The sequence below is a fragment of the Strix uralensis genome, chromosome Z, assembly GCF_047716275.1.
Source record: "Strix uralensis isolate ZFMK-TIS-50842 chromosome Z, bStrUra1, whole genome shotgun sequence".
Classification (NCBI taxonomy): Eukaryota; Metazoa; Chordata; class Aves; order Strigiformes; family Strigidae; genus Strix; species Strix uralensis.
The window spans coordinates 55,268,930-55,296,599 of NC_134012.1; the positions used below are offsets into that span (position 1 = coordinate 55,268,930).

A 27,670-nucleotide genomic window follows, 5' to 3' on the forward strand; every position below is an offset into this window, starting at 1 on the left:
AGATAAGGCAGATGTATAGTTAATAAGATCCACTATAACTAGAATTATATTTTCAAAATTGCCTCTGGGGCTGGGGAATATGGTTTCCTTTTCTTCTGTTGTGATTTCTGGACATCCTTGAGATCGTTTTGCAAGCTACAGTTCACATTTAATGAGTCAGCAGTGCATCCAAAAACTTCCAGTTGAAATTATTGAAATTTTGATCTTTTTTATGACATGACTTAATATGACACTGTTAAGATGAAAGATTCCCCCATGATCTCCATCCACTCTGAGAATCAGTGTTTAAGGAATGATCCTCTGAATTCAATAATTTAATATTTTCCCTCTTGATTTTGGGGATGTACATAAAGTTAACAGTACCTCTCTTGCGAGATCTATGTCAAAATGAGAGCTCAAGTCATTCTTTAGAGCACTGTTAGCTAAAAAGTAATATTTGGAGCTAAGATCAGAAGAGGAGACCAAGCTGTAGGCTTTGATCTTGGACAAGCAAATGCTATGCCAATAATAAAGTCATTCACGTATCATGTTGTACGTAACTTTTGTGTTTAATGTAAGTTTTTATTGAAAACATATGTGTATGTGTATGTGTAGATTATCCATAGAAATAAACTGGAGAGATTGTGCTACCTTAAACATGCTTTTGACTCTTTATTAACTGGTGATAATCTACACTGATCCGCATTGCAAGTCCATTGCACATGTTGCTGACATTAAGATGTATGACAAGAAAACTACAGAAAGAGCCAATTTAAACAGGTATTTCACATTAACTCAACAATATATACAGTGCAAAATGTCTTTCATGGAAGTTCAAGTTTTCTACTTGATTCTTTGCAATTTTATGCATGTTATTATAAATAAAGAGTAATGAAAGTCCGTTTGATAGTCACTTGATTTTCTCTCATTTCATAGCTTTCTAAAATTTGCTAGTTTGTTGTTTAAGTTTCTTACCAGAGGCTAGAGAAGGAACTGTACTTACGTAATTAGAGTGAAACTCATGGCATGGGAAAGGCTGGTTACATTTTTTTGGATCCGCTATCCTTACAGCCGGAGCAAGCACAGCTGCTTTCAGACTTGTAAATACATTCTGTAGGGAATGAAAGGCTTGAAAAGGATTGTACTTCTGCGCGTTTACTCCCCCTCCACACAGTAAGTGGAGCTGGCAGTCCACCAAAGCTCAGAACATACACTCCTGCACTGTGCAGAAGAAGGTATGGCATTTTATTAAGGGGGAAATAATGCCTTCAGGGCACTACATAGGACCATCTTCGTTACAGAGGAAGAGCCATAAAGGATGAAGGAGACAGTCAAAATGCTGGAACAGAAAGGTGGGAAATAAGTGTATGACTCGGGAAGAAGTGATCCCCGAATCACATTGTTATTCTTTCTTTTTCTTTCCATTTGTTATAGGTCAGGTCCACAGCATTAGCTCTCCATCTAGGTAGAAGTAAGATACACTGAGCCCCCCCAAAGATTTTTTAGTCTCTATCTGGGAAATGCATTTATTATGAAGTCTTAAATGGTTCACAGCACCTGTGATAGTCCTCCAAGCTAGGGTGAATTTGGATGCTTTTACAGCGTGACAAAGCAGGAAATAACTTAAGAAAACACCTTAGTCAGTAAAAATCAAAATAATAAGCTCCATGTAGGTCATCTGAAAAGCCTAAAAGGCAATCAAAAATCAAACTGTTTAGCAGGCACACTATGTACAAGAATAGGAACAACAGTGCAAAGTATAATAAACAAATTTCTCTAGTAATGTGAATTACACAGATGCTTTCTCCATCAACTCCTTACATATTTTGGAAGCCACACAGTACCAGTGAAGGGAACAGGAGAACTTACCCAATTTCAGTAGTTCAGCAGTGAGCTCTGTGTGCTTGTCCACCCACCTCCCTGAAGAAAATAAATGTTACATGTCAGGAATGAGTACAGTAATTATCTTCTAACACAGCAGCAATGCCAGCAACATTCTGGTAATAGCAGCATTAATGCTGAAAGTTTACATTTTCAAAAGGAAAAACATTTACAGACACAATCTGGATATTTTAACTGTCACAGGCCTCAGTGATCTGATATTGCTTAGCGTTGTGGCCAAGGCATTAAGCCACGGGTATCTACCTGCTACCTAAATAGATCTTCTCAGTATTATTTCTCCAATAAGCTCAACAATTAATCCAACAAAATTTGAAGAAAAGAAAGGGCCATGTCATTATTAACAATAAGAAACCCAGAAAAAAGTTACTTACTTTGCTAAAAATAGATCATGAAAATATTTTCTACTCCATAATATGACCAGAAAACAACATAAAGCTGTAAAGATCTACAGTAATTCAAATTCATTGTATTCATTATAAATCCCAAAATGCAGAGAATAACTTTAACTCAGCTGCCTGGTCAATTACTTCTGTTACCTGTCAAAACAAAGCAAAACAAAACAAAAAAAAAGGGCAACAAGCTCACTTCCATAGAAGAAGAGCACATAGGAAAAACAAAGTATCTACTATACAAGTGTAATCAAACACAGGTTTGTACCAGAAATATAAATAGTACAGACTGGAAAAATACTTAAAGTACGCCAGGCAATTCCAAGGAAAATTAGATGAACTATTGAAAAGGATACAAGTGTACACAATTCATTATATAGAATATGGTAACACTTGGCTAAAACTCGTGTGGAGTTCCTCACTTTAATGAGCACAGTCTTCACCCACAAATTAAAAATAAACAAATAAAAAAGATACGAGTATGACCTCACTTACTGGCAGTCAGTCAAATTGCAATTTGTCCCAGGAGTTGTGAAGCCACTGCCTTATAAGACATCAAGAACTCTTGCTTACTGAACTGATCTGTATAGTCTGAATTTTTTTCTGGCTAAATCAATTGCCTTCTCCTATCAAAACATTTGGGTTTATGTACATGACAACTTAATGGTTAATTGGAAACATAGCAGGATGTTTGAAGTTAAATTATGCTCACTTAACTTCGTAGTATCAATGCACCATCACTGAATAAAATTACATTTCTTTAAGCTGAGAGTTGTACAATACAGCAAGTAGTCTGATGTTAGTGCACAATGTTGCTGAAGTTAATAGCAAACTTTAATAACTATAGTCTACATCTTTATATACATATATTACATAACTTTATATATATGTATATTACATATATATACATATATTACCATAACTTTAAAACCAGCAGTTTTCATTAATCATACAATGGCATGCTTCTTCATTTGCAGCCAACTGATTAAAATACAGATATATTGTCCTGAACATCATAGAAATTGCAGGCACTCAGCCATTCTTTCAAAATAGTGTTTTCTAAGCCTTGTTTCATCACTCAGCTATGTATTTCAGATTACAAATATTGTTAGAAATTCCAGCATAGAAATGGACAAAAAAGATCCTAAGTAACAGGATGAAGGGCATAAATTTTCTACCAAAAGAAGAATAAAGCTTCAGGTAAAGAATTGCTGATTCAATGCCCTCCATCCTATTACTGAAGCATTTCAAACATAATCAAAAGAAACTCATTTGAATTTTTGATAAGAAAAGCCTGAAAATAGCTTGATAAACTATGGATAGACAGCCTTAAATTTTTATTTACATGAATCCAAAAATCTCAAAAAGTTTGAAACACAGGGAAGTCTATGTTGAAAACAAAGTTATTTCTTAGAGAATGGGTCAACAGTCTAGAGATTTTAAGGAATTTATTGTCCAAATCTGAGTGAATCTCACATGAGTTAGATACCTGAAAAGGAATAGTTGAGGTCCAAAATACATTTTTATCTCTGACCTAGATCCTCTAAACATACCATTTACTCAGGGTTGGTAGCTCAGTCTAAACATATAATTTTTGAATATTTTCCAGAAGGGATGCAATGGGTGTATCATTAAGCTCTTAACCATATAAACAGGCAAAAACTGGTAGTCATGACAGCTTTGGAAGGTGGTTGAGGCAGGCTGAGATTTCCAGGTTGTAGAGGAATGACTGTTTCTTTTGCCGACATTTCTGAAATGTATATGAAGGATAAGAAAGGAGCTATTGTAGATTTTTACCATCAGCTTGTGAGAGGTTGAAGCAGAGAAAGATTCTGAATGCACAGCCCACATCTGATGTGTATGAAGAAGTCTGCAGATCTGAACGTATACTATAATTGTTCAATATTTATATATGGAGAAAAGACACTGTGACTGCATAAAACAAGTTTGGGGCAAAGAATGAAAGGGAAAAAGGTTGAGATGAGGTTTTTTAGGATTGAAATATTCTGTGATTCATTCTCTTTATAAAAAGTATTTCTCCCACAGTAAAGTATTTCTTTTCATTAATAGAATCTTTTTCCAAGTCTTCTCCTTGGGAATTTTTTTTTAATTTGGTACCCTTGATATTCTGTATTATTTAATGTACAGCATTATTTAGTATCATTATTTACTGAATATCTAACTGTACAAATACTGAATACATACTTTGCTAGTTATGGAATCACAGCTGCACATTTTATGGATCAATTTTTAAAGCATTGTTTTCCTACAAGATAATTTGGCCAATAATAAGTAAATTAATGGACTAGCCAAGGTACTTCCTACACTGAGTCCTTAAAATTTGGTGCTGTACTTTATAATCTCTATAGAGATTTCACAAACTTTTGAGAATATACCTTGTGACTATTGCTACACTTACCCATACAGACAACTGGAAAAAAAATCAACATAGGCTGTTACACATAACAATTTACAGATACAGTCTTCAGTTAGACTGAAGGAGATTGGATTATAAAAAATGGGGTTGAAGGTATCTTGGTTTTTTTCAAATTCTTTTCTCCAGTGAGGTACTTGGATGGTCATAAAATGTTTTAATTAAAGAGAATTCCTCATGTGTAAAAGTAACATTCTGCAAATGTGTTTAGAATATTTTGTGATGGAACAGCTAAAAAGCTGTCTCTCTACCAAAAGCCACTTCCAGTCTTTTCTGTATATCATGTACCACTGCTATTCAGCCAACCCCTTTACCCTTTGGGCCTGGTACATCATCCACTAAAACCTGCTTACAGCCTTAGTGGCCTCTGGATCAGAGAGCCTCATCACTTCTTATCCCATACTGTCAGACCCTTACAAAACCCCGTGGCAAAGACAGTTGAGTAACATTACTGCCTTGTCTGGTAAGTGTATTTTTTTTAAAAAAAACAACAGCATTTCATACCACAGAAATAAAATTGTGCTATTATCTCATAAGCAATGGTGATCCACAAAAATAGAAATTTGGAATTTATCTTTCAGCCATTTTTCACTTTTAACAAATAGAAATGTCCTTTGTTCATTATAATTTGAAAAACAGAATACAGTGTCTGTCCATTATCTGCCTGATAAACTAATTCTGATGAATCAACTGCACAACAGATAACACAAACAATACATGAAAGATCCCATGGAAGATCGGGTACTGCATACCTAATTCTGTTTGTGAATGCAGCCCTATGTAGCTAGAGCTACACAGTATAATAATCTTTTACAGAACGGATTATTATTTATAAAGCACCATAAGGAGTCTTGCACACCATCAGACAGGATTAGTTATTATTCCTCTAATATTCATTGTCTACCAGTGAATATACACTGGACCCAATAAGCTACATGTTTATAATTGTAATTTATGTACATATTTCCACAGATTTTCTTGGAGAAGGGCATTTTGTGGTGAACTGAATGCAGAACCAGGAACCAAGAGCTGCTCAATTCTAACCTTCCCTCCAGTAACTGGTTCTTGAGCCTGCAGCCTTTAGTGAACCACTTCCTGCATTTGTAAAATGAAGATACGAACACCTGCTTACTTACCTAGAGAAGGGCACTGGAAAACTATTCAGCCTTCAGAACCCAAAGCCAAGTCTGGCAAATTCATAATGTATTTGGCAAGGAAGTATTGCACAGTGCACTGCAATCCCAGTGTCGCTTTGGCATCCCGTTGTATTTTCTCTGTATGCTTTCCAGGGTAAGTTTAAGTCTGTGTTTGACCTCCAAACCTGCAGACAGTTATGGATGCTAAACTATAATCACAGAATTTGTCCCCCTGACTTCAGGAGGAATAATTAGATGCCTAAAGGTAAGGAAGTAAGCAAATGTTTGCAGAGTGAGGGCTACATTTGGTGAAGGGCCAATTTTCCCAATTGAAAAAGTATAAATAAAAATCATGTCTAATTTGCTTCCATTACTAATGCTTTATATACTATATAATTGGAAGCAAATTAGATGCTTTATTTTTAATTGTTTACATACAAATCTTATTTTCTTAAAGAGTAGAAATCAACAGCCATTTCTCTTCTAATTTGATGCTGTTGTCACATATTACAAAGACTGAGCATAAGGAGCTTTTTTTTTTTTTTAATTATCTCACTATGTACTGAAGTGAAGCATTTGATATAACACTACCCAACTGAAATCAAATTAAAAAGTATTTTGATTTGGAGAGCACCGATAAATGGAAAAATAATCTCAAAGGTTTATTAATCTAGGGCAGTTTCATATTTGATGCACACACAAGAAAGTTTCTCCAGCCATTTTAAAGATACTGCTTGTATTCTTCATACAAATTACAAGAAAATGACTCACGCAACTGAGATTGTTATTAAATAATATATATAGTTACCATCACTTTTGTTAAACTGTCACTGTATTCCTCAAAATAACTTGACTCTTTTTGTTCAAAAGGAAGTAAAAAAGTCTCACAAACACCAGTTAAAGACTCATTCTCTCAAAGATAACTCAGTAAAAAATAATCATGACTGATAGCAGAGTGGTAAAACCTTAAATTTGTGAAATAAGACACAAATCATCAGCAGGAGTTCACAGAAATGGAACTACACTATTTTTGTATCATTGGCAGATCAAGGTTCAGAATAGCCTGATTATCTTAAGTCTCCTGTTTCTCTCTCATCCTCACTCCTCAACTGAACATATGTGAATATCATTCTGGGTCTATCACATGCTGAAGCATAATTACTTGTGTGTTAAACTGGTAAGGGTACTTTCCACTCCCTCTCCATACCTGATCAAAGAGTCAGTGAAGGCAGAGTTACACAGAGCATTATTTTCTTGCAAGAACCATGACACCACATCCACTGTGGAAGGATACAGGACACATGAATAAAAAAGGCTTTTTGTGAGGTACACAGTGAAAACAAACCCCACCAAAATACAGATTATTTTTTCACTGCACAGATTATCAGACAAAAAACATCACAAACCAATGGCCTAGATGGAACTTCTCCAAGCTTGTGGGCAGAAAGAAAATAAAAGGATAAACTCTACCTTCCCTGCCTTCCTTGTTTATTAAATACTGATACCACCTATGTTTCATCCCTAACTACAATTTTGTATGACTAGTGTCAATTCTTCTCACTTATGCCCATGACAACCACATCTACCATAATCAGGAAAAGAAAATTAAAAAAAAATTATGTCCTTTGGGGTCTAGAACACAAGACCCCTTTCTTCAATTACTCCTGGAATAAGTTCCCTAACCTTGATGAAGCAGTAGGTGTTTGGAACTTGCTCTATTTTGTGATGACTGAAGCTTGTAAAGGAGACACAATTCTCTGTTAAATCCTCACCACTTCTTTACAGCAAACATCAGGTTACATAGAATGTTTTTGCAAGGATACAAATAACCTCATTCTCAGTCAAATTTGAAAGTACACAACATTTAGTTACTGTGAAATAGTTGCTCCTCTCCAACCATATCATGGCTTTCTCTCATTTGGGGGTTCCACACAAGTCATGAGATTTTTGATATAACCTGTATTTTTCAAAACTCCTTAACAATCATGCTCATAATTTGAAAGATAATATAAAGAATTTAATCTGTTAATAAGTTCCACTCCTCAGAATGCAGCAGTATAAACACTAATGTCTAACGTACTACAAGCGGGAGGTAACGCTGAGTATACTGTTTGACAGAAGTAGTGCAGAAACAGAAGTGAGGCTGCCTAAGGAACACTCTTCAAGCAGTTCAGTCTCTTTTACAAACACTTTCCCTGCAGTTCTGGATCCAAGTAATTCCAACATTGTCTGTTTTCTAAGAACACCAGATCCTTAATGGAAAAACTGCTGCTAGCTATGTGTTCATTAGAATTGGAAATGGAGAGTCACTCTTCTAGCCTGGAGCCAGAAGGTGGGCTATCTTGGAGGCAGGGTTGATAGCTTTTGAATACCAGATGAAGTCTATAGATACAAGACTGGTGTCAAATGACAAGAGCCTTAAGCAGATGGATGACAGCGTGTGTGCACTATAGGCTGTTGTTAATTTACTAGCTAGAGATAATGCTTCTTTAAAATTAAAAATGAGTCATTGGAAAACAGCCCGAGAGGCCATAGCCTGCAGATTTCAGGCCTCCTGGCAGGCCTGCATTGTGGGGGATATGTTTTTTTAGAGTTATGAAAATTAAAATTGCATGTTAGAGAGAAAGAAAATGTAATTGTTTCTCTTACTAGCTATTTAAACTATTCATAGTCTTGATTTGTAATTCACAAGTACATTTTCAGTAAAATGGAATAAACTAGTCATAGTAACTCATAGACAAGATATAGATGAGCAGTGGCAAAGATGTATAATATTAATGAATTGTCAAGTGGCAAGATGTGGGGTTTATGTTTATAATGATGTTTTTATTATTGCAGCATGACCATATACAAAGTCCTTCCTTTTCACTATTGCTCTGCATAGGACTTTTCATTGCCATTGGGTTATGCTGGAAATAGCACTTTTCCTCTGCTTTGATCTTGGGGTGAAAATTTCCTGTCATATCTCTTGCAAGAGTGTCAAAGTATTTCCCTATCATAACATAGACAGGGCTGTCTCATTGGTTCCTTGCTTCAAATATATGACCAGGCATCAGATTCAGAGTAAAATTTCTGAGTCCAGTTTGATAAAGAAGTAACATCTCCAAAGGCAAAAAAGAGAACAGTAGAGAACAAGTACACAAGTGTATTACTTCTCATGCTAGTCTCTGAGGGCTACCAGCTACTATGCTGTCTAGAACTTACTGAGGCACTCACCACTATCTAATTTAAGAAAACAGTGAAGAATTCAAACAGTCTGCGGTCCAGAGAGGCTGGAGTCTGGCTGCCTATCTAGCCAAAACTTTTCTTGATCCCTACAAGTATTTATCAAAGGCACTACAACAACTTAATTCATTGCCTTACAACCAGATTATGGCAGACCTGAAAAAGATGCTGTAGGAAACACAACCCTAAAACCTAGATGATTCTTTTAATATTATCATCTATCCGATGCAGAAATAATAATGCTTAACAATTTTACAGCACTTTTTGCCCCTACAGATGTTGGTGCCCATTGAATTTCATTATCCCTATAATCACAGTTTAAAGACACAAAGGAACAAAGTGATACATCAGTTAGTGACAAAGTCAGAAGAACCCAGCCCTTGTGACACCCGGTCCTGTATCCCTGCAGCTGGAACACAGAGTTCACATAGTTTTTAAATCCATAACACCACTGAGATGATGTAGAAAGCCCACTACTCTATTCCAACACACTCTACACTGACTCAGCACCAATGAGCTCAGCAGTATTACTGGAGGTTTACACGCATGTGAATGAGGGCAGAATTAAATACGGGATATTTAAAGAGATGTTCAACACTTAAAAAACTGAGAGGAAAGAAGGGCAAGAATATGCATACAGTGAACTAGTTATCCTGCATAATATACTACAATCAAGGTCACTTATAAATATTTATGTACAGTGCACTGCCCATGCAATATTGTACTGATTCCTCTCAGACAGTGACAGAGACCTCTGTACACTAACTGGCATTTTTCAGCTTTAGAAAACTTTAAGACAAAAGTATCAACCATACAGACTTTAGTCACAAACATGTCAAGATATTTCAGTGCAGCAGCAGCTATGTGAAAGCACTTCTCATTTCCACTTGAAGGTGAAAAGCTGACTTTACAAAAAAGTTTCTCTCTTTTTTTTCAGTCCTATACAACACCACCTGTCTCATCAGCAGGACCACTCTAAAGGGATGGGCCTCAAGGCACCTCAGTCCCAAGATTCTCCGTGCCTCATTCTTCATCCACGCTGCTAGTAATGTACCATCACTGGCACAGTTACACCTGAACACTCTGGTGCTGCCAAACACCTGGCTTGATTTTCCACTGTCCAAATGAAAAATAAGCATAGTCTGCTTTTTGAGGATACAGCAAATGAGGGAGTTCATGACAAATTGTGTTGGTTTATGCAGAATAGTGATAATAAGATACAAATGAGAATTTTTTGCTTAATGAATAATACTAATCACGTTTCAACAAATGCTGTGCCCTTCTAATTAGAGAGAATGCATAAAATCAACTTAATTTATTTGTGACTAGTTATAGATAGTTTAAATATTTACTAGAGATTTACTCTAACGTTTGAAACGATTTTAAACAGTTCTTGCAGTAAAAGCAGACCTAGTAAAGTAAAGGAGGTTACAATTCTAACTTTTGCCCTCCGTTTCGTTATGCAGTGTGTGATGTATACCCTCAGTTTTCAAGATGCAAGAGAAAGGATATTATTGATTTACATGCTAATTCTCCAACTGTTACTAATTTTCTTGATTCCTGCTTCCAAAGTTGCACTTCCAACATTCATCACTGTAGTAGACTAGAGGGGCTGAGCATCTTTTTCAATAAATTACAGGAACTATGACTAATTATAGTGATATTAACTATGCAAAGTAATGTGTAACTTAAAATGGATATGTTTATCATTTCAAATTATGCTTTTGACTCTTGATGGCCTAATACATGGATGCTTTTCTTTTTTTTTAAATACAGATTATGAACTGTGCTATATTTTTTTAAAAAATCTGTTTCACAGATATAGGCGTACCTCGTGAATTGGATGAATAGAAGTAAATAATTTACATCCCATAAAATGCTTAGTGGGTAGAGGACAAAATTGTACTAAGGGCAAGTAGGGCCAAATCCTGATTGTTTCTGCAAAGCACTCAGGATTCAGTTTGAACAGTACCATTATCATGTATTTGGCCCACAGGATTTGTACCATATACTTTATGTCTTCCTAATGTCACAAAGCTAATAGTGCAAGTTGCTTGGCTGACAATACCACCTAGCATTCAAGGCAAAAACCAACAAGTGTAACTGCTTTTCAATAGTATGCAAAGTAGGTTGCAACAGCTTAAAATACAGAAGCTTTAAAACAGTGGCAGTGCAGTTGTGCCCAGTGTAAGGACTTTGCAGAGCAGCAGGGCTTATATTGTTATAGTTCTCCTTCCAGTCTGGAAGAAACGCAGCCTCTGTCATCTCGCTCATTTTCACATTACCTAGTATTCCATGGTACAGAAGTATAGCTCTCAGTAAGCAAACAAAATTAAGGAATAACACAGAGTGGTATGTTGCAGAGTCAACTGAGAACATAAAGTGGTACAGATGGAGTGCCTAGATTTGTCTACAGAATTTGCAGGAACTGACCACCAGACAGTTTGGCCAGACCCTTCCATGAAGTTAGATTATTCTTTTCCACTATGCCAGAAAAATCTACTCATTAGTCTCTTAAAAAAACATGCAGACATCTTCAGGGTCTTACCAGAGGAACACCTGCACTTTGGACCTCTGCCATTAGTTCCCTGCTTAGCCAATACATCCATTTGTTCTGAGTATTGGGATGGACACTCTTGTGCTTGGATAATACTATCCTTAAAAACCTGTCACCTTTCCTGAGCATGTTTGTTCTTCAGAGCTGCGTCTCACAGGATCTGACCACTAGTTTCCTTCATCAGCCAAAGTTGACTCTCCTAAGGTCCAGGGACTGCACTCTGCCACTCTCCTTCCTCATTGCCCTCAGGATCTTGAACTCCACTATTTCATGGTCATTACATCCGAGGCTACCATTGATTATCACATCCTCAACCAATCCTTCCTTGTTAGTGAAAAGCAGCAGATCCAGCTGCGAATCACCCCAGCTGGCTCTTCCAATACCTGTATCAAAAAGTTATCCCTGCCACCCTCCAGAAATCTTTTTGACTGCTTGTCTCCCAGCATCTGCCCTTGATCAGATGTCAGGTCTTCTAAAGGCAAAGGAAGTGTAAACTGAGGTTGCCTTCATTAAAATGCCTTCAAAAATGAAACAAAATTAATAATATTTTAGTTATGCACTCTTGTAACACTGAAGTGGAGCTTTTGCATATATTTATAATGGCATTTTATGGCAGCTTGAGCACCTGCAGTGTGAATCTTCTATCCACTGGACAACAGTCAATGAGTTACCTTATGATTCAATGAAACATCAATCAAAAGACTCAGCATTGCCCAACAGAGTAAATCAGGCCACTACATCATTCAAACAGCAGAAAACACAGTAAGTACCCTTTTCTATATCTACAGAAAACCTGAAAATCTAGCACATCATTTTGGAATAAAGTTGGAAAAGGTTTGGGGAAGATTTTTCTGAGTTACCATCACAGCTGGACCTCTGATTTCTTGAGGAAGAGTAAGTATTGTCTAGTACTTCTAATCTGTTGTTACTAATATTTCTAGGCTTCAAGGTCTCATTTCTTCTCATCTTCGCTGCATAGGGAAGAGCTGGGCCAGCTGACTATCCGGTTGGTGTTATCATCTGCACAACTAATGCCTCTTCTGATCAGTGGAAAGTGAATGTTTAAGTGGTGACCTGGACATCACCAATAGCATTAAAACATAAATCATCCCCTTTTTAATGATGGTCACTTGTGGTTGAGCTGTTTGCCAGTTATCTTGGCTGGCTATGCACTATGAACACTCACTAAAGGTAATTTTGCCTCTTAGAAACTATATTAGTAGCCAGGAAACAAATCAGCCACCCTTATTCTCATAAGAGGCTCTTCCCAGAGGCCTTTAAGGAAGGCCTTTCCCTCTACGCAACTTCCAGGAGGGTTCCTTCCACTCAGACCTCCTTACTGTATCACTGTGATTACTGCACCAGGCCTGCTTCCTGCTCTACACCATCCTGCCTCATGTCACTAGGAGGGACAGAACTGCTAGCGAGGCTCCTCTTGCTTCGGAGTGGATTGCTAGACCTAGGGGCATCAGTGATGTCTGCTCTGCTTAGAGAGTCTTCTCCCATTCCTTGTCCCTCATCCTCCATTATTCTCCAGCTTATTGTGTAGTCTTAAAACCTGGTCCAGGTATAGCAGTCTATCTTCTAGGTAGTTTACAGAACCACTACCTGCACAATCTGTACACCTCAGCCGGTCCCTAAATGCTGATACGTGCCTAGAAGAAAAGGAAGAGGATTTGCAAAACTGAGTCTTGAAAGAGTTTGAATGTGCTAACACTCTCTCTTGAAACTCCAGATACAGTACAGAGTAGAACCATAGAATAGTTTGTGCTAGAAAGCACCACAGAAGGTCATCTCATCCAACTCCCTGTTCAAAGCAGAGTCAACAAGACAAGGTTCAGTCAAGCTCTAAATATCCACAAGTAAGCAGAGTCCACAACCTCTCAAGGTAACTTGTGCCAGTATGTGATTGCTCTCATTAAAAAAAAAATAAATCCTTATATATAATGAGAATGTTTTGTATTCTAACTTTTGTCTGTTGCCTTTTTAATCCTGTCACTGTGCATCTCTGAGAAGAGTCTGTCTCTGTCTTTTCTAGATTCTCCCATTAGGTAGCTGCAGACAGCAATAAGATATCCCCTTAGCCTTCTCTTCTTAAACCAGCAAATCCAACTCTCACCCTCTCCTTTTATGTAATGTGCTCCAGAATGCTTCACATATAGTGGTTCTGATTACTAAACAAAGTAATTCAAAGAAGCTTTGGTAAAAGACAATTTCTGAGACTATTTAAAATCAGAAGTGAAAATCACTTACTAGCATCATTTACAATTTTAAAGCACAGCTCACAGCTGTCCTAGTTATGTTCTTATCAATCTCTTCTGGACAAGTATTCTCAAGTCCTTTACCTCATCTAATGTTTTCTAATTCTCCTCTCAAGAAAATTTACTCTCAGGAAGTCATTGAGAGTTCACAATCTAATTAAATGAAAACGCTGTATGATAGAATTTACCACAGATGCAACAACCACGCTCTTTAAGTAGAGCTCAGAGATTCTCAAATTTGAAAATTCCTGATCAAAATCTAGGCCACTTTAGAAACTCTTCAAACAGTATGTCCAAAACAAGGAATAATGAGTTTCTGCCCTTGTAATGTCTTCTGGATCTCAACACAGTTCATTACCATCATCACTTAGAACAAACGCATAGCTTTAACCAACATGAAAAAAATGAAGTTTGTCGACAGTTCAAAATACTTCACCTGACTGAAACTATGCATTCACTTTGCTTGGGCAATTAACTCTCTTTTTTTACTTTGCAGGCAAAGGTAATAATTTAAAGTTCATAATAACTGAACTACTACCAGATGTAAAATTCTACACCACTATAAAATTGTCCCCTTAGTAAATTGGATCTTTATGTTGTATTCCATGCTTTTAATATTACATTTACCAAAAAAAAGAATTTCAGCCTTGGAGATCAGAATCCTAAACCCCGTGTTTAACTGTATTACGATTAGATGTGTTCTAGTGAAATGCTTTTTCATACTGTAACCTGTTTCTGTAGGTCTTCTTAATTTCAACTGTATTTGATTTAGCTGTAAAATTCAAAAATTTAAACATTTATGTTTAGATCTGCCCTGGTCTACTCTAGGAGTCCCAGAATTCTAAATACTGTTCCACTAACTTTTTTTCCCCCAGATATTCCTTTTTTTTGGTCACAAAAAGATACAGTAAGACTGTAAATGAATTTGCCTTGCAGGGGTGGAAGAAAGCCAAAACACTGCCACCATTTTATACTGTGTGGAGAAGCAAAGTTCTTATATTTGAATAAGAATAGACAAGGATGGGGAGGCACGGTATGATTAAGAGACTACAGACAAGATCCTTTGGGGTCCAGCTGCAACCAGGAGATCTAATGTTGAGTTCTTGAGGCTCCTAATTGAGACCATGAATCTCACCCAAAGTCATACAGGTAGCCGCTGTGGAATGACCATCTCCTCTTACATTCACCACTACTACCCATGACTGCTAAAATCTCTCCTAATTTTTGTAAGCTTTCCCGATCACTGCACTGATGAGAAGGAACCAAGCTTCAGGATTTGGGGGTGGGGAATGAATGCTTGGGAGTCCTGCTTCTCTTTCTCCTCATTGTAAATTCCTGTAGATTGCCCATCTGAAATAACTGATTATTTCCAAAAAGCACTGAATGATTTCAAGGGTAGTGGTGCACAGCCCTTACCAAAGCTTTTATTTTAAGCCTCAAAGATACACAAATTGGTATTTAAAGAGTGCTTTCTGGAGAATTTATAACATCCAAATCTCCCACATTGAGAACAGTGAGGTTTCTTGAAAGGAATGAAGAAATATAGACATTTAAATTGTTCAACATAATTAAAATACTCCTAACTAGATACTCGTAGAGAAGAAAAATACTACAGTTTCAAAGACAAAATATCCGTTCCTCCTTAGACAGATTTTAAATAAGGCTTAACTGGGATACCAGTGACTGACTAAAATATGCTCATGTTTCCTTAGCTTCTCCAGAGAAGATTTCCTCTGAATCTAAACAGGAATAGTCTAATGGCTTTCACTCAACTGTGTTTCTGAACCTAAAGAAAGTAGGCTCTCTTCCCTGATGTCTTCCTTTGATCTGATATTAAGAGACATTCAATTGCCTGTAAATTCTTTCATTAACCACTATATATCAGATTTTCGGAGGTACTACGTACCAGAACTCTGGCTTCAGAGGGAGGGGAGTATGCTGGAAGATTATATCTATATCTATGTACAGTCCAACACCTTCATCAATGATATATTTCACTGAAAGGCACCAAATACATCAGTATCAAGCGTCCTGCACACATGAAAATTATCAGGCCCGTTTTACAAAAGTGGACATGCTCAAGTGCAACCGTGCCCAGCTGCCTGAGCTGTCTAAACAGTTAGACTCAAAGAGCAGATCTGATGCCAAAAGCCAAGGGGCAAAGCTGTGCAGTGAGTGTAGAACTACTAGGGTGCACTGGAGTTCAAAGCAGAGGGAGTGATTAGTTCCATGTTGTGCATGTGAGTAACAGCAGTTGCAGTGTGACATTATAAGGAAATAAAGAGAAGGATACAACTATTTCCTAGGCACAGCACAAAAGTTTCTGGAGTGAAAAATCTTTGAAAGCCCATGTAAGTTCCTATGAAGTTCCTTGCACAAGAAAACGTTTTAGATATTTCAGTCAATAAACTGTTCATGTCAAATATTAGCCTGACTCTGGTAGAAGGACCCTTATACATGCACCCTTTTCATTTCAATAAACTGGTCAAAATTCTGCCTCCTTGAACCTCTCTTTGTGATAGAAATTACACAGAAACATCAAAGACATCAAGACTATCCTGGGTGTATAACAGCAGATTTCTAGGAAAGCAATGACTGAAGGCTCTTGATGAAAATGCTGTTCTATCAGGCCCAAGTTCTGTGGAGACTAATTTGCTTGGTTAACACATAAGTCAGCCTATACACAGTTCCAGGCTGCTACAAGCAGACTGCTTCTAGTACTTCCGTTGGTTTGTTTAAAGTCTACCTATGCTCTCCTGCCTGCCATGGTGTGGATGTCAAACAGAAGCCCACCCATAGAAATTCTCCTCTGCTCGCTGCTCACTTTTTAAAACTTATTTTTCCTTTTTGAAGACATACCTGCAGCATCCTTCAAATCACATTTCTTCTTAACATTAACAATAAAGCTTATAAATCTGAATGAGAAGCAAACATGTCTTTTACTTTCTCATTGTGCAAATAACATCTTTTAAATTACAATAACTGTTCCCAAATGGTTAGCACCAGGTCCTGCCCTGTTATCTGAATTCCTCCTCCTATGGTGTGTACCTAAAAGTACCTTCCTGGTAGATATAAAGGCTCTGAGTGGCCAGAGCTGCTCCTGCTCAGACTAGCTGGTAATCTGGCCCAGAATTCTATCCCAGCATCACTTAAAACTTGAGTTTAAAATAGGTTAATACTTATGAGTAAATGGTACCTCAGAGTTATAAGAGGTATCACGCTACCAATGTGCATTCACAGCATGGAGTCCAGGATACTCCAATCCAGTTGCTTACTGCTGCTGATCCCATATAGCACACTAATTCCAACTCTACTAAAACGGCAGGAAGACAAGACCCTAACTTGTTACAATTCATTTCTATATCGCTGAGGCCATTTCAGCTCACTGAAATGTTCATTCAGAGTTTTCATTACTCTTTGGTTAATGTGGCAGTTAATGTCCTCGAGCTCTATGTTCCTGTGTCCATTTAAAAATGTGGAAAAAATCTGGGTTGCCCTTATTTAGGATACAATCTCCGAGTCAATCATTTGAAAAATCTTCATTTGCAATTGCTCAGGTGGATAGTGAAACCATTTCCTGAACAACACTGCTTGCCTTTCAGATTCCTCTCGATGTTAGAAAGGCTATGTTAATTCTGGATCAGTGTTCTTTAATAAAACAGCACAGCAGTAAACACCAAAAATAAGAGTTTCATGCTTAAGGTACTACATATTAGAAAAATGTAATGTTCTATCAATGTTTCTTGCTGTTTTATAGTTACCTGATAAATGTTGGTCTTTCAATCCCTTCTATGTCCTGAGCATTCATTACATTTACACATTTTACAGTTCTCTAGTATTTCTGCAATACATTTTCCTGAATCAGCTGATGACATTTAATGGAATGTTTAAGACACAATATAAAACCATAAATGCTTTTGCTTATTCTGGGAAAAAAAACTGAGCACGTAGATTGGTTTTCAAATTAAAAACTATGTTGGTGTACCCAGCATTTTTGCTTCTGCTATACATATTAAAATATAACTAAATGCCTCTTATGCAATACTGCAGCATAAGTACAAATAACAAGCGTTTGTACTTTACAAGCAAGCTATATGATTAAGGAGCTATTAATGAAGTGAAACAAAACCTCAGTGCTAGAATGTCATAGTCCATGAAATTCTTATGGGGAGAAAGGGATTCTGCAGTGAATAAATATTAACCTAAATGCTATAGAAAACATAAAGCAAACAACAAAAAAAGCATTTTTAAAGCCAAAATTTTGGTAAAAACTGCTGACTACTTAAGGACAGTCTATTTGCATACCACAGGGCTCCACCTGCTGTGGAAAATATAGGCTGCAAGAATGATTTAATATTTAATAGAAGTAGTGGCCGTTGTTAATTATAATTTGCACATTTACAAATCAGCACTGATAGCAATACAAATTATGAAATATAAGGGTGTTATGCTGGATACTGGGGAAAATAAGATGACAGACAAAGTTAATGGAGTATCCCTAACAACAGCTCTGTCAGAACACATCAGAGAACTAATCCAGTTACAAAGAGCCTGCAATGGAAAATCTATTTAAAATATTAAAATGCTGTTTGGTAAAAGCTTTTTCATAGTGCATTTTACTTAAAGAGTTGCTTATTGCTCATGGGTCATTAGCTGTACACCCAGATGCATTCTGCAAACCACCATTTGAAAGAACAGTAGAAATTAAAAAAGAAATATATTTCTGCAGCATTTTTTCTGAAATCTAGAATCAGTTTACTGCAGATTGCAGACAGAAAAATAGTATCAGCGACTTCCAAGATAGGTGCTGTTGCTGTTACAGTAACTAGATATTTCCTTTCCTACAAAAAAGTAACATGCTATGGAGAAATTGACTCTTTTGAAAACTGTTCCAGCCCTGGAAGGCACTCCAAGTGGATTAAGAGACCAACATGCAGAGAGAGTCATTCCAATACCATAGGCCTGGTTCTAGTTTAAGATTTAACATTACTTTGATTTCAACACTGAAGCTATAAATTGACTCTTATTTAGTAAAAGCACAAAAATTACCATTGATTGTTTTCATTAATCTTCTGTTTCACCTCACTTTTCTCATCATCATGTAATATGGATTACAGATAGAAACCATTAATGCACAAATGCTTTAATAGCAACTTTGCTCACTGAGTCATTCATGCTGCTACTGATTTGTGTTTTAACATCAGGTAGGTGGTCTGTAATATAAACCACGAGGCAACCCTAACCTCATTTAATTCAACAGATAGCTTAGCATTTACATCACCTACTAGATACAAGGCAAAAGTAGATACAAGGCAAAAGCCTGTAATATTCTTAGTATACAGTTCATTGTAATACATATAAGCCAAGTGCGCTCCTGTAGTACAGACAAATCATATTTGGTCTGTGGAAAGAGACACAAACAGCTGCCTCCTTGAAGTCCAACAGCTTAAGAATTACATATTAGTCTGAAACTCTGTCCATGGGTTACCCTAGACTGATCTAGCAGTGATTAGTTTACATGTTCTGCTGGAAAAAATCAAGAGTACCACATTTTGGCTGCAACTTCTTTTGTCCATGTGTACTGGATTTTCTTTTTATTTTGTGTCCACAAAAGAAAGGATGCAGAACTGGGCAAGACGTTTCTTGCTAGATACATTGATGGAAATGGTCTGGGGAACCAAAATTACTGTTACAGGGGCACAATATTCCAGTTATGACACAACCATGAGCCTACAACAATCGTTCTATTCCTTCTGTTGTTATTGAATATGGTTTGTTCTCTGATCAGAGCTGCATTTAGTCTTCACCTTGTTACTAACCCCACTAGCTGGATATGTAAATGTAGGAAGTTAATGTTTGTTTTACTGGACTGTGATTTCAGACACACTTAGATGTATTAACTTCAGTCACACAGTGCCAGTACCCCTCCAAAAGATACTGTTCTTGAACATCAAATGAAAAGCAATATTTCAATGTTAAAAACAGTACCCTCCAGAGCAGAATCAGTATCTGCCCATTTTCACCTCATCACTTCCTTCCCTTAGTCATGGGTTTCTATAAAGAAATCATTCTCACATATCCATGCCTGCAAAAAGAGGAAAAATCGATTTTGCTATTTTTGACTCTGAGTCTCTATTTATTGTGGTGCAACCAGAAAGCTGATTATAATACTATCAAAATTAACACCCAACAATTGCATAATGTACTCATGTTGGGTTTTTTTATCAACCTATTTCCTTGTGCTTTTTGGGGTCTATAATGTTCACCAGCTCTTTTACAAGATGTGTGATGATGGGGAAGACAAATGATCCAGAATTTTAGGCAGCCTGTTCTACAGCAAACTGCCAAGACCTCATTTGACCACTGATGTCCTAGTCTGTAGTAGTTGAGGGCAATCTCTGCTTTTTGTTAGGCAATAATTCTACTTCACAAAGAAAAGATGTTGGAAGACACAACACTGATTGCTGCAAGTTTCTCTCTTTTGCGAAACACAAAAATCTCTGATTAGCAGAAGAACTAAGAAATGAAAAATAAAAATAAAATAGTTCAAGCAGAGAATGCAATTCTGTTTTATGAAAACCAGACCAAAATAACATCACTTTCAGATATTTTTACATTCCTTTTATATTATGCCAGCAGTGCAAAGGGGACATAAAGACTATCTTAATACATGGCTGAAAACTTCCTTGTCATCAGAGGCTCCTCAGACCACTACAAGACCTAGATCACCTCATCTCAGTACATGGGTACTATGCAGAACAGGCCAAAGAAGAAACACAGCAAGAACAAGAAATATCTCTTCGGCATGGTTAGTAGAGCAGTTCTTCAGCAGCTGTTACTCAATTTGGCACTTGTTTTGCTGATTAGGGATACCAATTACACTCAGACACCAGAGTGAAAAGAGCAGGTGTATTTACTAGAAATAACTAAATAATATAACAGAATAATATAGAAAACATACAGTAAGAAAAGACAAAGTAGCGCGCTTAAACAAATAGGAAAATACAGGGTATACATCAGATCATTACTGCCTGAGAGAGAGAATAGTGATTAAGAAAGATCCATCACCACTTGCATACGTTACCATCATCCAGATCCGCAGTCGCTGGGGAGCCCCGGTTACAGCGAGGGTTTGGAGAGCCTGTCCCGGCAAGTGGGAAATCCTACACGGTGCGTCCACCCGTAGGTGAGGCTTCCAAAGTCGCTGTGAGTGGGCCCAGCCTTATATACCTAAAAATCAGTAAGCCAGAATAGCTGGCACCTTTGTTTTAAGCGGAAATGTCTGGTTTTCATCTCACATTAGGTTCCCCCCAGAGCCTGGCCAGGGCTTAAGGGAGAAGCTAAGGGAGTTTCCCTGCTGGTCTAATTAATTTATGAGCAAGGTCACAAGGCCAGACAACTGTTTCTGTGGCTCCGTTATCTTGCTCACACATAAAGAAAGTTAAAGATACATTCAACATAGACATGTTTTATGATGTTTAAGCTACATCTTCTATGCATATTTCACTAATGACTACACACGGAGTTAGCAGTTTCAGTTCAGGGCCTGTTGCTCAGGCTTCAGTATTCCCACCTTTTACATCAGAATAGTTGGTTAGCTATAACTTAGTATAATACCTATTAGCACAATGGTTATCAGTTATAAAATGTACAGGATTCATCTATAGGTCAACTCTGGCTTGGGCTTATTGTCCAAGCCTTAGCACTTCATTCGGTCCTTTGACCTATAGGTGAATCATGGCTCTCAAACCATCTCTATGGTTAGTGACATTAGTTCTCGTTCATCAATTGATGATGTCTTGTCAGGTACAACTACAAATTGCATTTCTGTTACTGCACGCTTAATCAACTGTATACCACAAGGGATTAAGCAAGGAATAAACACTGGGCTAGCAACAGCACAAAGGAAAAAGAAAAGGGCACGTTTGATCCAGGGACCCCCTGGCAGCCATGAGAACGGATCCAGGTCCAAGCCTTTCCATGTTTGGATCGGTACATGAGCTAGTTTTCTCATCTCTTGAGTTATTTGTTTTACTACTTTCCCATTGTCATCAATTTGTAAACAGCAAGTGGATTCATTTAGTTTCCCACAAACCCCACCTTCTTCTGCTAACAGATAATCTAAGACCATGCGATGCTGAAAAATCGCATTCCTCATTTGAGTGGATTGGTCAGCCAGAAGGTCAAGAGCCATAGCTGTTTGATTAGTTATTATTTCTAAAACGGCTTGTAACCGAATTATTCGATTTAAGTTATAAATGGGTTCCCTGGCACCTGAAATTATTTCGTTAGGATTCCAAGAAGCTGGACCGTAATGTTCTATGATTCTTTCAGGTGGCCATTCATCCTGTACCCATTTTTGAGCACTTCCCCTAGTTATGGAAGTGTCAATGGACCGTTTTTCTCTAACCAAATCATCATATACTTTGACTCCAAGCCCCTTTCCCTGATCTTGTGACAGTAGAAAGAATAGGGGTCGGATGTATCCTATATAGCATATTCCTGACCAATTTGGGGGTAGCCTCCGATAAGCATGTTGGCCACAAATCCAATAATGTCCCTTTAAAGCCCAAGTTCCATTGGCAAAGGGACCTTCCCAGATTTCATCATCAATTGGTGGGTCAAAATATAATGTGCTTCCTGGGCCTAGTGGTCCTCCGACCACAGTGGATGCACCATAAGAATCACAATAGGTGCATCTCCAGGCTCCCACAGGGGATTTCCATTTGCAATTACATCCCCGAGATGTTTTGTTAGATTTGGACCAGAACGTACTAAAATGAGTTCGGGTGCCATTTTGGTGTTGCCACTTCCACTGATAATCTCGGACGACATGAGTTTTACTTGTAGAGTTACCTCTGGGACAGCTCAGAAATAGGTGGTCAAAGAAACCGTCCTGTCCTACGGCTTTACAGCCTTCAAAATCGTACTTATACTTGTGGTAAGAACATCTTACCCAGCTACCATTAGTGAGTTTAACATGTGTTTGATTCCATCTGTTCCGATATTTAAAACAATTATAAGGAGGACAATTAGGAGTCCAACAATCAAACCCAAGAGACAAGGTCCATTCACAAACACTTTTCCCCATTTGAACCCCATGTTCTCGTGTCCGACTGAGACAGAAAAGACCTTTTCCGGGAAAATGCAGTCGCCAAGGGTCGCTGTCATCAGTCCAAAATCCTGTTGTTTCGTGTACGTCGCTTCGCGTGCTGATCCACCATCTAGGTGACACCGGTTGGGCTGTCCAAGGCCAGTCCTCAAATCCGCCTGGGCTCCCGCAGACCCAACAGTTGCGCAGGTTGAATATTTTTGCTATTGTTTCTCCGAGGGACAAGAACCTGTTTTCCCAATTTGCAATTTGATTACAATAACAGCATCTAATTAGTAATACCAACAACAATTTCATTGTCCTTATATCTTCTGTTCTTCGAAGATCAGTTTCTTAGATCAGGTTACGTGGATAATATCCTCTCCCGAAGGGTAGACAGGTAGATTCAATCGTGTAGGATCTATAAAACAAAATTCTATACCATCTAGTTATTCTCGCAAATAACATTTTGTTGCAGGGACATATTCCCATTTTTCTTGCCCAGGTTTCATAAACAGAATGGTATTATCCTTCCCCGTGGCTATTACTTCAGCCGCTTCAGGGGGGCCGCTTGGCCTTTGGACCCATACTTTGGCTCCATTATTAATATCTGTTGATCCAAACCCCTTACTTTCTTGGACTGTGGTGACTGGGGGTGGATCCCCTTTCTTTATCCCTGCTTGCAAAACCGGTAGTATCAACAATTGTGCTACTCGGTCACGGGGTTGAATAGTCAAATCTTGATCACTGTTGTTCAACAAGATTACTTTAATTTCACCTTGATAATCTGCATCAATCGCCCCTCCCATGACTTGAACACCTTTCAGGGCTAGGCTTGAGCGAGCTGTTATTAGTCCAAAATGTCCAGTAGGAATCTGAATTCCTACACCAGTATCTATGACCCTTATCTGTTTCGGGGTCACTTTTGTCAATTTTAATGCATAAAGATCTAACCCTGCAGCTTCTGGAGTGGCCCGATAAGGGGCCAAGGCACCTGGGACAATTTCCCAGTAAGTTAGAGTCTCATTTACTGTCAAAGGTTTTATTTGCAGATTGGGTGTAGTCATACGCATTAAGGGGGTTTCCATTTCCCCAATAGGCCTGTTGTTGAAAACATGCAATGCATCTGTGAGATGGGTCCTCCATCAGGATAGGTTCCCATCCCCCAATTTTCTCAATTACTCTTTTAGCAACCCATTCATTCGCTCAATCAATCCAGCAGCTTGTGGGTAATATGGTATATGAAAAACCCATTGAATATTTTGTTGTTCAGCATATTGCTGTACAAACTTGTTTCGAAAATGAGAGCCATTGTCAGTTTGAATTTGTAGTAGAATTCCATAGTATAAAATTATTAGGTCTATAGTACAAATAGTACTATGATGGGTGGCCCTCTTACAGGGATGAGCAATCAAATATCCAGAGTAAGTATCTACAGCTGTGCAAATGTATTTGCACCCTCGATCTTGGGGTAGGGGTCCAACATAATCCATTTGCCAAATTTGTCCTGGCAACTTCCCTCTCCCCAGTTATCACATGTGGTATCGGGCGTTTATGAGTGTGCTGGCACACAGGGCACTGAGCAATTATGGTTTTAATCATATCAAGTGACATTACTATGCCACGATCTTGAGCCCACCTATAAGTGGCTTTTTCTCTGAGTGCCCACACTTTTGGTGTGCCCATTTCACCAAGCCTTCATGATCCTCCTTCTGAGGGAACTCCAATCCAGTTTGGGAAATCTTTGCCCGGTTATCTGTAACAGAGTTATAAAGTCTTTCTAGAGTGTCAGTGTTACTATGAGCATCTACGTGAAACACAGTAACTTTAGTTCTCTGTATTATTTCCCAAATATCTTTCCACAGTTCTTTTCCCCAGACTTCTTTGGAATATATTTTCCAGTCCTTTGCTACCCATGTCGGCAGCCAAGTTGTTAATCCATTAGCTACTGACCAAGAGTCAGTATATAGATGACATTCACCTAGGTCTTCTTGTCTCAAAGCCATATACACTGCATACAATTCAGCATACTGACTGCTTTTTCCTTCTCCTGTAGTTTCTAAAAATTTTTCTGAATGAGGATGATAGGCTACTGCTTTCCAAAACCTTTTCCCTCCTATGTACTTTGCTGATCCATCAGTAAACCAGGCATGTTCCTTTGCAGAGGGTTCTAACTGGTCCAAAGCCTTTCCCCACTGTACTGGGGATTCCTGTTCAGCTGTAAAATCAGGGTTTATTTCCTGATCCTCTGTGGGAATAGTAGCCACTCGCTCATGGAGGGTGGCTATTCCACCCACTCCTATCTTTGCTCTATCTTGAATATACCATTTCCACTTTATAATGCTTGATTCCTGAGCATGCCCAATTCGATGAGTTTTTGGAGAACTTTTAACCCATTGCATGATAGGAATCTCAGGACAGAGAGCCACTTCATGGCCTATTGTGAGCTGTTCCGTTTCAACTAATGCCCAATAACATGCTAATAATTGTTTCTCAAAAGGAGTATAATTGTTTCCTGCCTCTGGCAGCTTCCTGCCCCCAAATCCTAAAGGAACTTTTTTCTTTCCCTGTTTCTGCCACAGACTCCAGTTAGCATGGGATTTGTTTACTGACACATTCAATTCTACCTCCCCTTCCTGCAGGGGCCATAAATCTAATGCCTTTTGAATGGCTTCTTTAGCTAACTCAAAAGCAGCTTGCTGTTCATCACCCCATTCAAATTCATATTTTTTCCTTGTCACCTTATACAAGGGGGTTAAAATTTGTCCTAAGTGGGGAATGTGTTGCCTCCAGAAACCGAATAACCCAATAAATCTTTGAGCTTCTTTTTTATTTTGTGGTACAGCAAAATCCAAAATCTTTTGTCGGGCTTTAGGCAGTATTTCTCGATGCCCGCAATGCCACTGAATTCCCAGAAACTTCACTGTCTGAGACGGTCCTTGGATTTTTTCAGGGTTAATTTCCCACCCCTTTTGTTTCATATGATCTACTATTAATTCAAGAACTTGTTGTACTTCCTCCTCATTATTTCCTTGAATCAAAATATCATCTATGTAATGACTTAGCTGTGTGTGAGGAGGCAGCTGTATTTCGTCTAAGTGTTCAGCTATAATTCTATGGCAGATAGTGGGGCTGTGCAACCACCCTTGTGGTAATCTGGTAAAAGTGTATTGCCGGCCCTGCCACGTGAAAGCAAACTGGTCCCAGTGCTCTTCTGCAATTGGGATAGTAAAAAATGCATTAGCTAAATCTATTACAGCATACCAAGTTCCTGGATGCTTCTGCACCCTTTCTATTAAAGTGACAGTGTCTGGCACAGCTGCTGTGAGCGGTGGAGTGTGTTTATTTAACTCTCTAAAATCCACCGTCATTCTCCAGGATCCATCACTTTTCTTGACAGGCCATATCGGATTGTTCCAAGCAGTGGTGGTTGGTTTTAAAACTCCTACATCTAATAAATCTTTAATTGTCTGTGATATCTCTTCATGTCCTCCTGGAATTCTATACTGCTTCGCCGTAACCAACTTAGTTACAGCAGGGATCTGCACAGGAGGTATTTTTACTTTGCCAACTGTAACAGGTCTGGCACTAATGTAGGATCTGACTCCAAATTGATACTGACCATCAGAGAGATTTAAAGTCAGACCTTTTAAAATGTCTATACCAATTATATATTCAGGAATAGGAACAATCATTACCGGGTATAATCGCTTTGGGAGGTTCCCTATTTTCATTTCTATTTTTGTTTGCACTGCTTCAATTTGTTTTCCTCCCAACCCAGTAATAACTACAGGTTGTCCCCTATACTTCTTTGGGTTTCCAAAAATTAAAGAGGCCTCCACTCCAGTGTCAATTAAAGCAATTACAGTTTGTGGGGATCGGTTGTTCCAGAAAATTTTAAGCTCCACATGGGGCCGTCGGTCCTTTCGTACCCAATGCACTGGAGCTTGGCCATTAATTCATTTGTGCTGATCATAATGTTGACTCACCTCCCTTGCCTCCTGTAAAGGGTACAAGTCAGAGAACGGTGCCCAATCCTCTTTTGCCCCCGGAACCGATGATCCACTCACGGGGGGCCCTCCGTGAGCAGATGGAATGTCCCGTTGAGGGTGAAGAGGTGGCGCCATAGGCTGAGTTGTCCCTGCCTTTTTTGCCTGTGAATATTGCACCTTTTTGCCGGGTTTATTCAACCCTCTCTGTTTATATATTTTCCACATTTCTGGAGTCAAAATTCCATCTATTTTTTCACGGGACATACCATCTTTTAGTAAAGCAGTAAACATTTCCTTACGATAAATCCTGTTTTCACTGCTCTTGGAGCTGCCTCGAATGTCCCGATTCCCTGCACTCCCTCGGGGGCCCCATTCTCCAAGGTCACGCAATTGTTGCACCTTTTCAATTACTTCATTGAGGGGGTTCCCCGTTTCATTAATGAGGAGGGTCATAATTACATTTTTATATGCTGGTGGAGCAGTTTTAATCACTCTGTTTCTCATAGTGACTGACAAAGGATACTGCATGAAAAGGTCAGTGTTTCCTAAAAATATAGCTGCTTTCATCCCTTCCTCTTTCATTCGCTGTATACAATCTCTCAAAGTATACCACTGACGGTCAGATGCCGGCCAATCATTTTCTGTAGGATATTTAGTAGCACATCCCAGAGCAGCCAATGCTAACAAATGGATACCCTGATGGT

The 27,670-nt window shown here is 38.3% G+C and overlaps 1 protein-coding gene and 1 pseudogene across 1 annotated transcript; both read right to left on the reverse strand.

The window, feature by feature from the left end:
• The window catches only part of LOC141938274 (hydrocephalus-inducing protein homolog), a 105,681-nt pseudogene extending 82,696 nt beyond the window's left edge, over positions 1-22,985 (reverse strand).
• A 1,605-nt stretch (positions 22,986-24,590) lies between these two features.
• Positions 24,591-27,419, reverse strand: LOC141938275 (uncharacterized). The gene is made up of 2 exons (XM_074856920.1): positions 26,964-27,419; positions 24,591-26,897 (listed from the first exon to the last, which is right to left on the reverse strand). The coding sequence occupies exons 1-2, from the start codon at positions 27,417-27,419 to the stop codon at positions 24,591-24,593; spliced, it is 2,763 nt and encodes a 920-aa protein (XP_074713021.1).
• Between the last annotated feature and the right edge of the window lie 251 nt (positions 27,420-27,670).

Bases quoted from the DNA above. Each gene is read 5' to 3' on its own strand.
- LOC141938275 (XM_074856920.1), bottom strand. From the start codon at position 27,419: ATGACCCTCCTCATTAATGAAACGGGGAACCCCCTCAATGAAGTAATT. The intron at 26,898-26,963 runs GTGAGTCAACAT...TGGGTACGAAAG, and splicing joins CTTTACAGGAGGCAAGGGAG to GACCGACGGCCCCATGTGGA.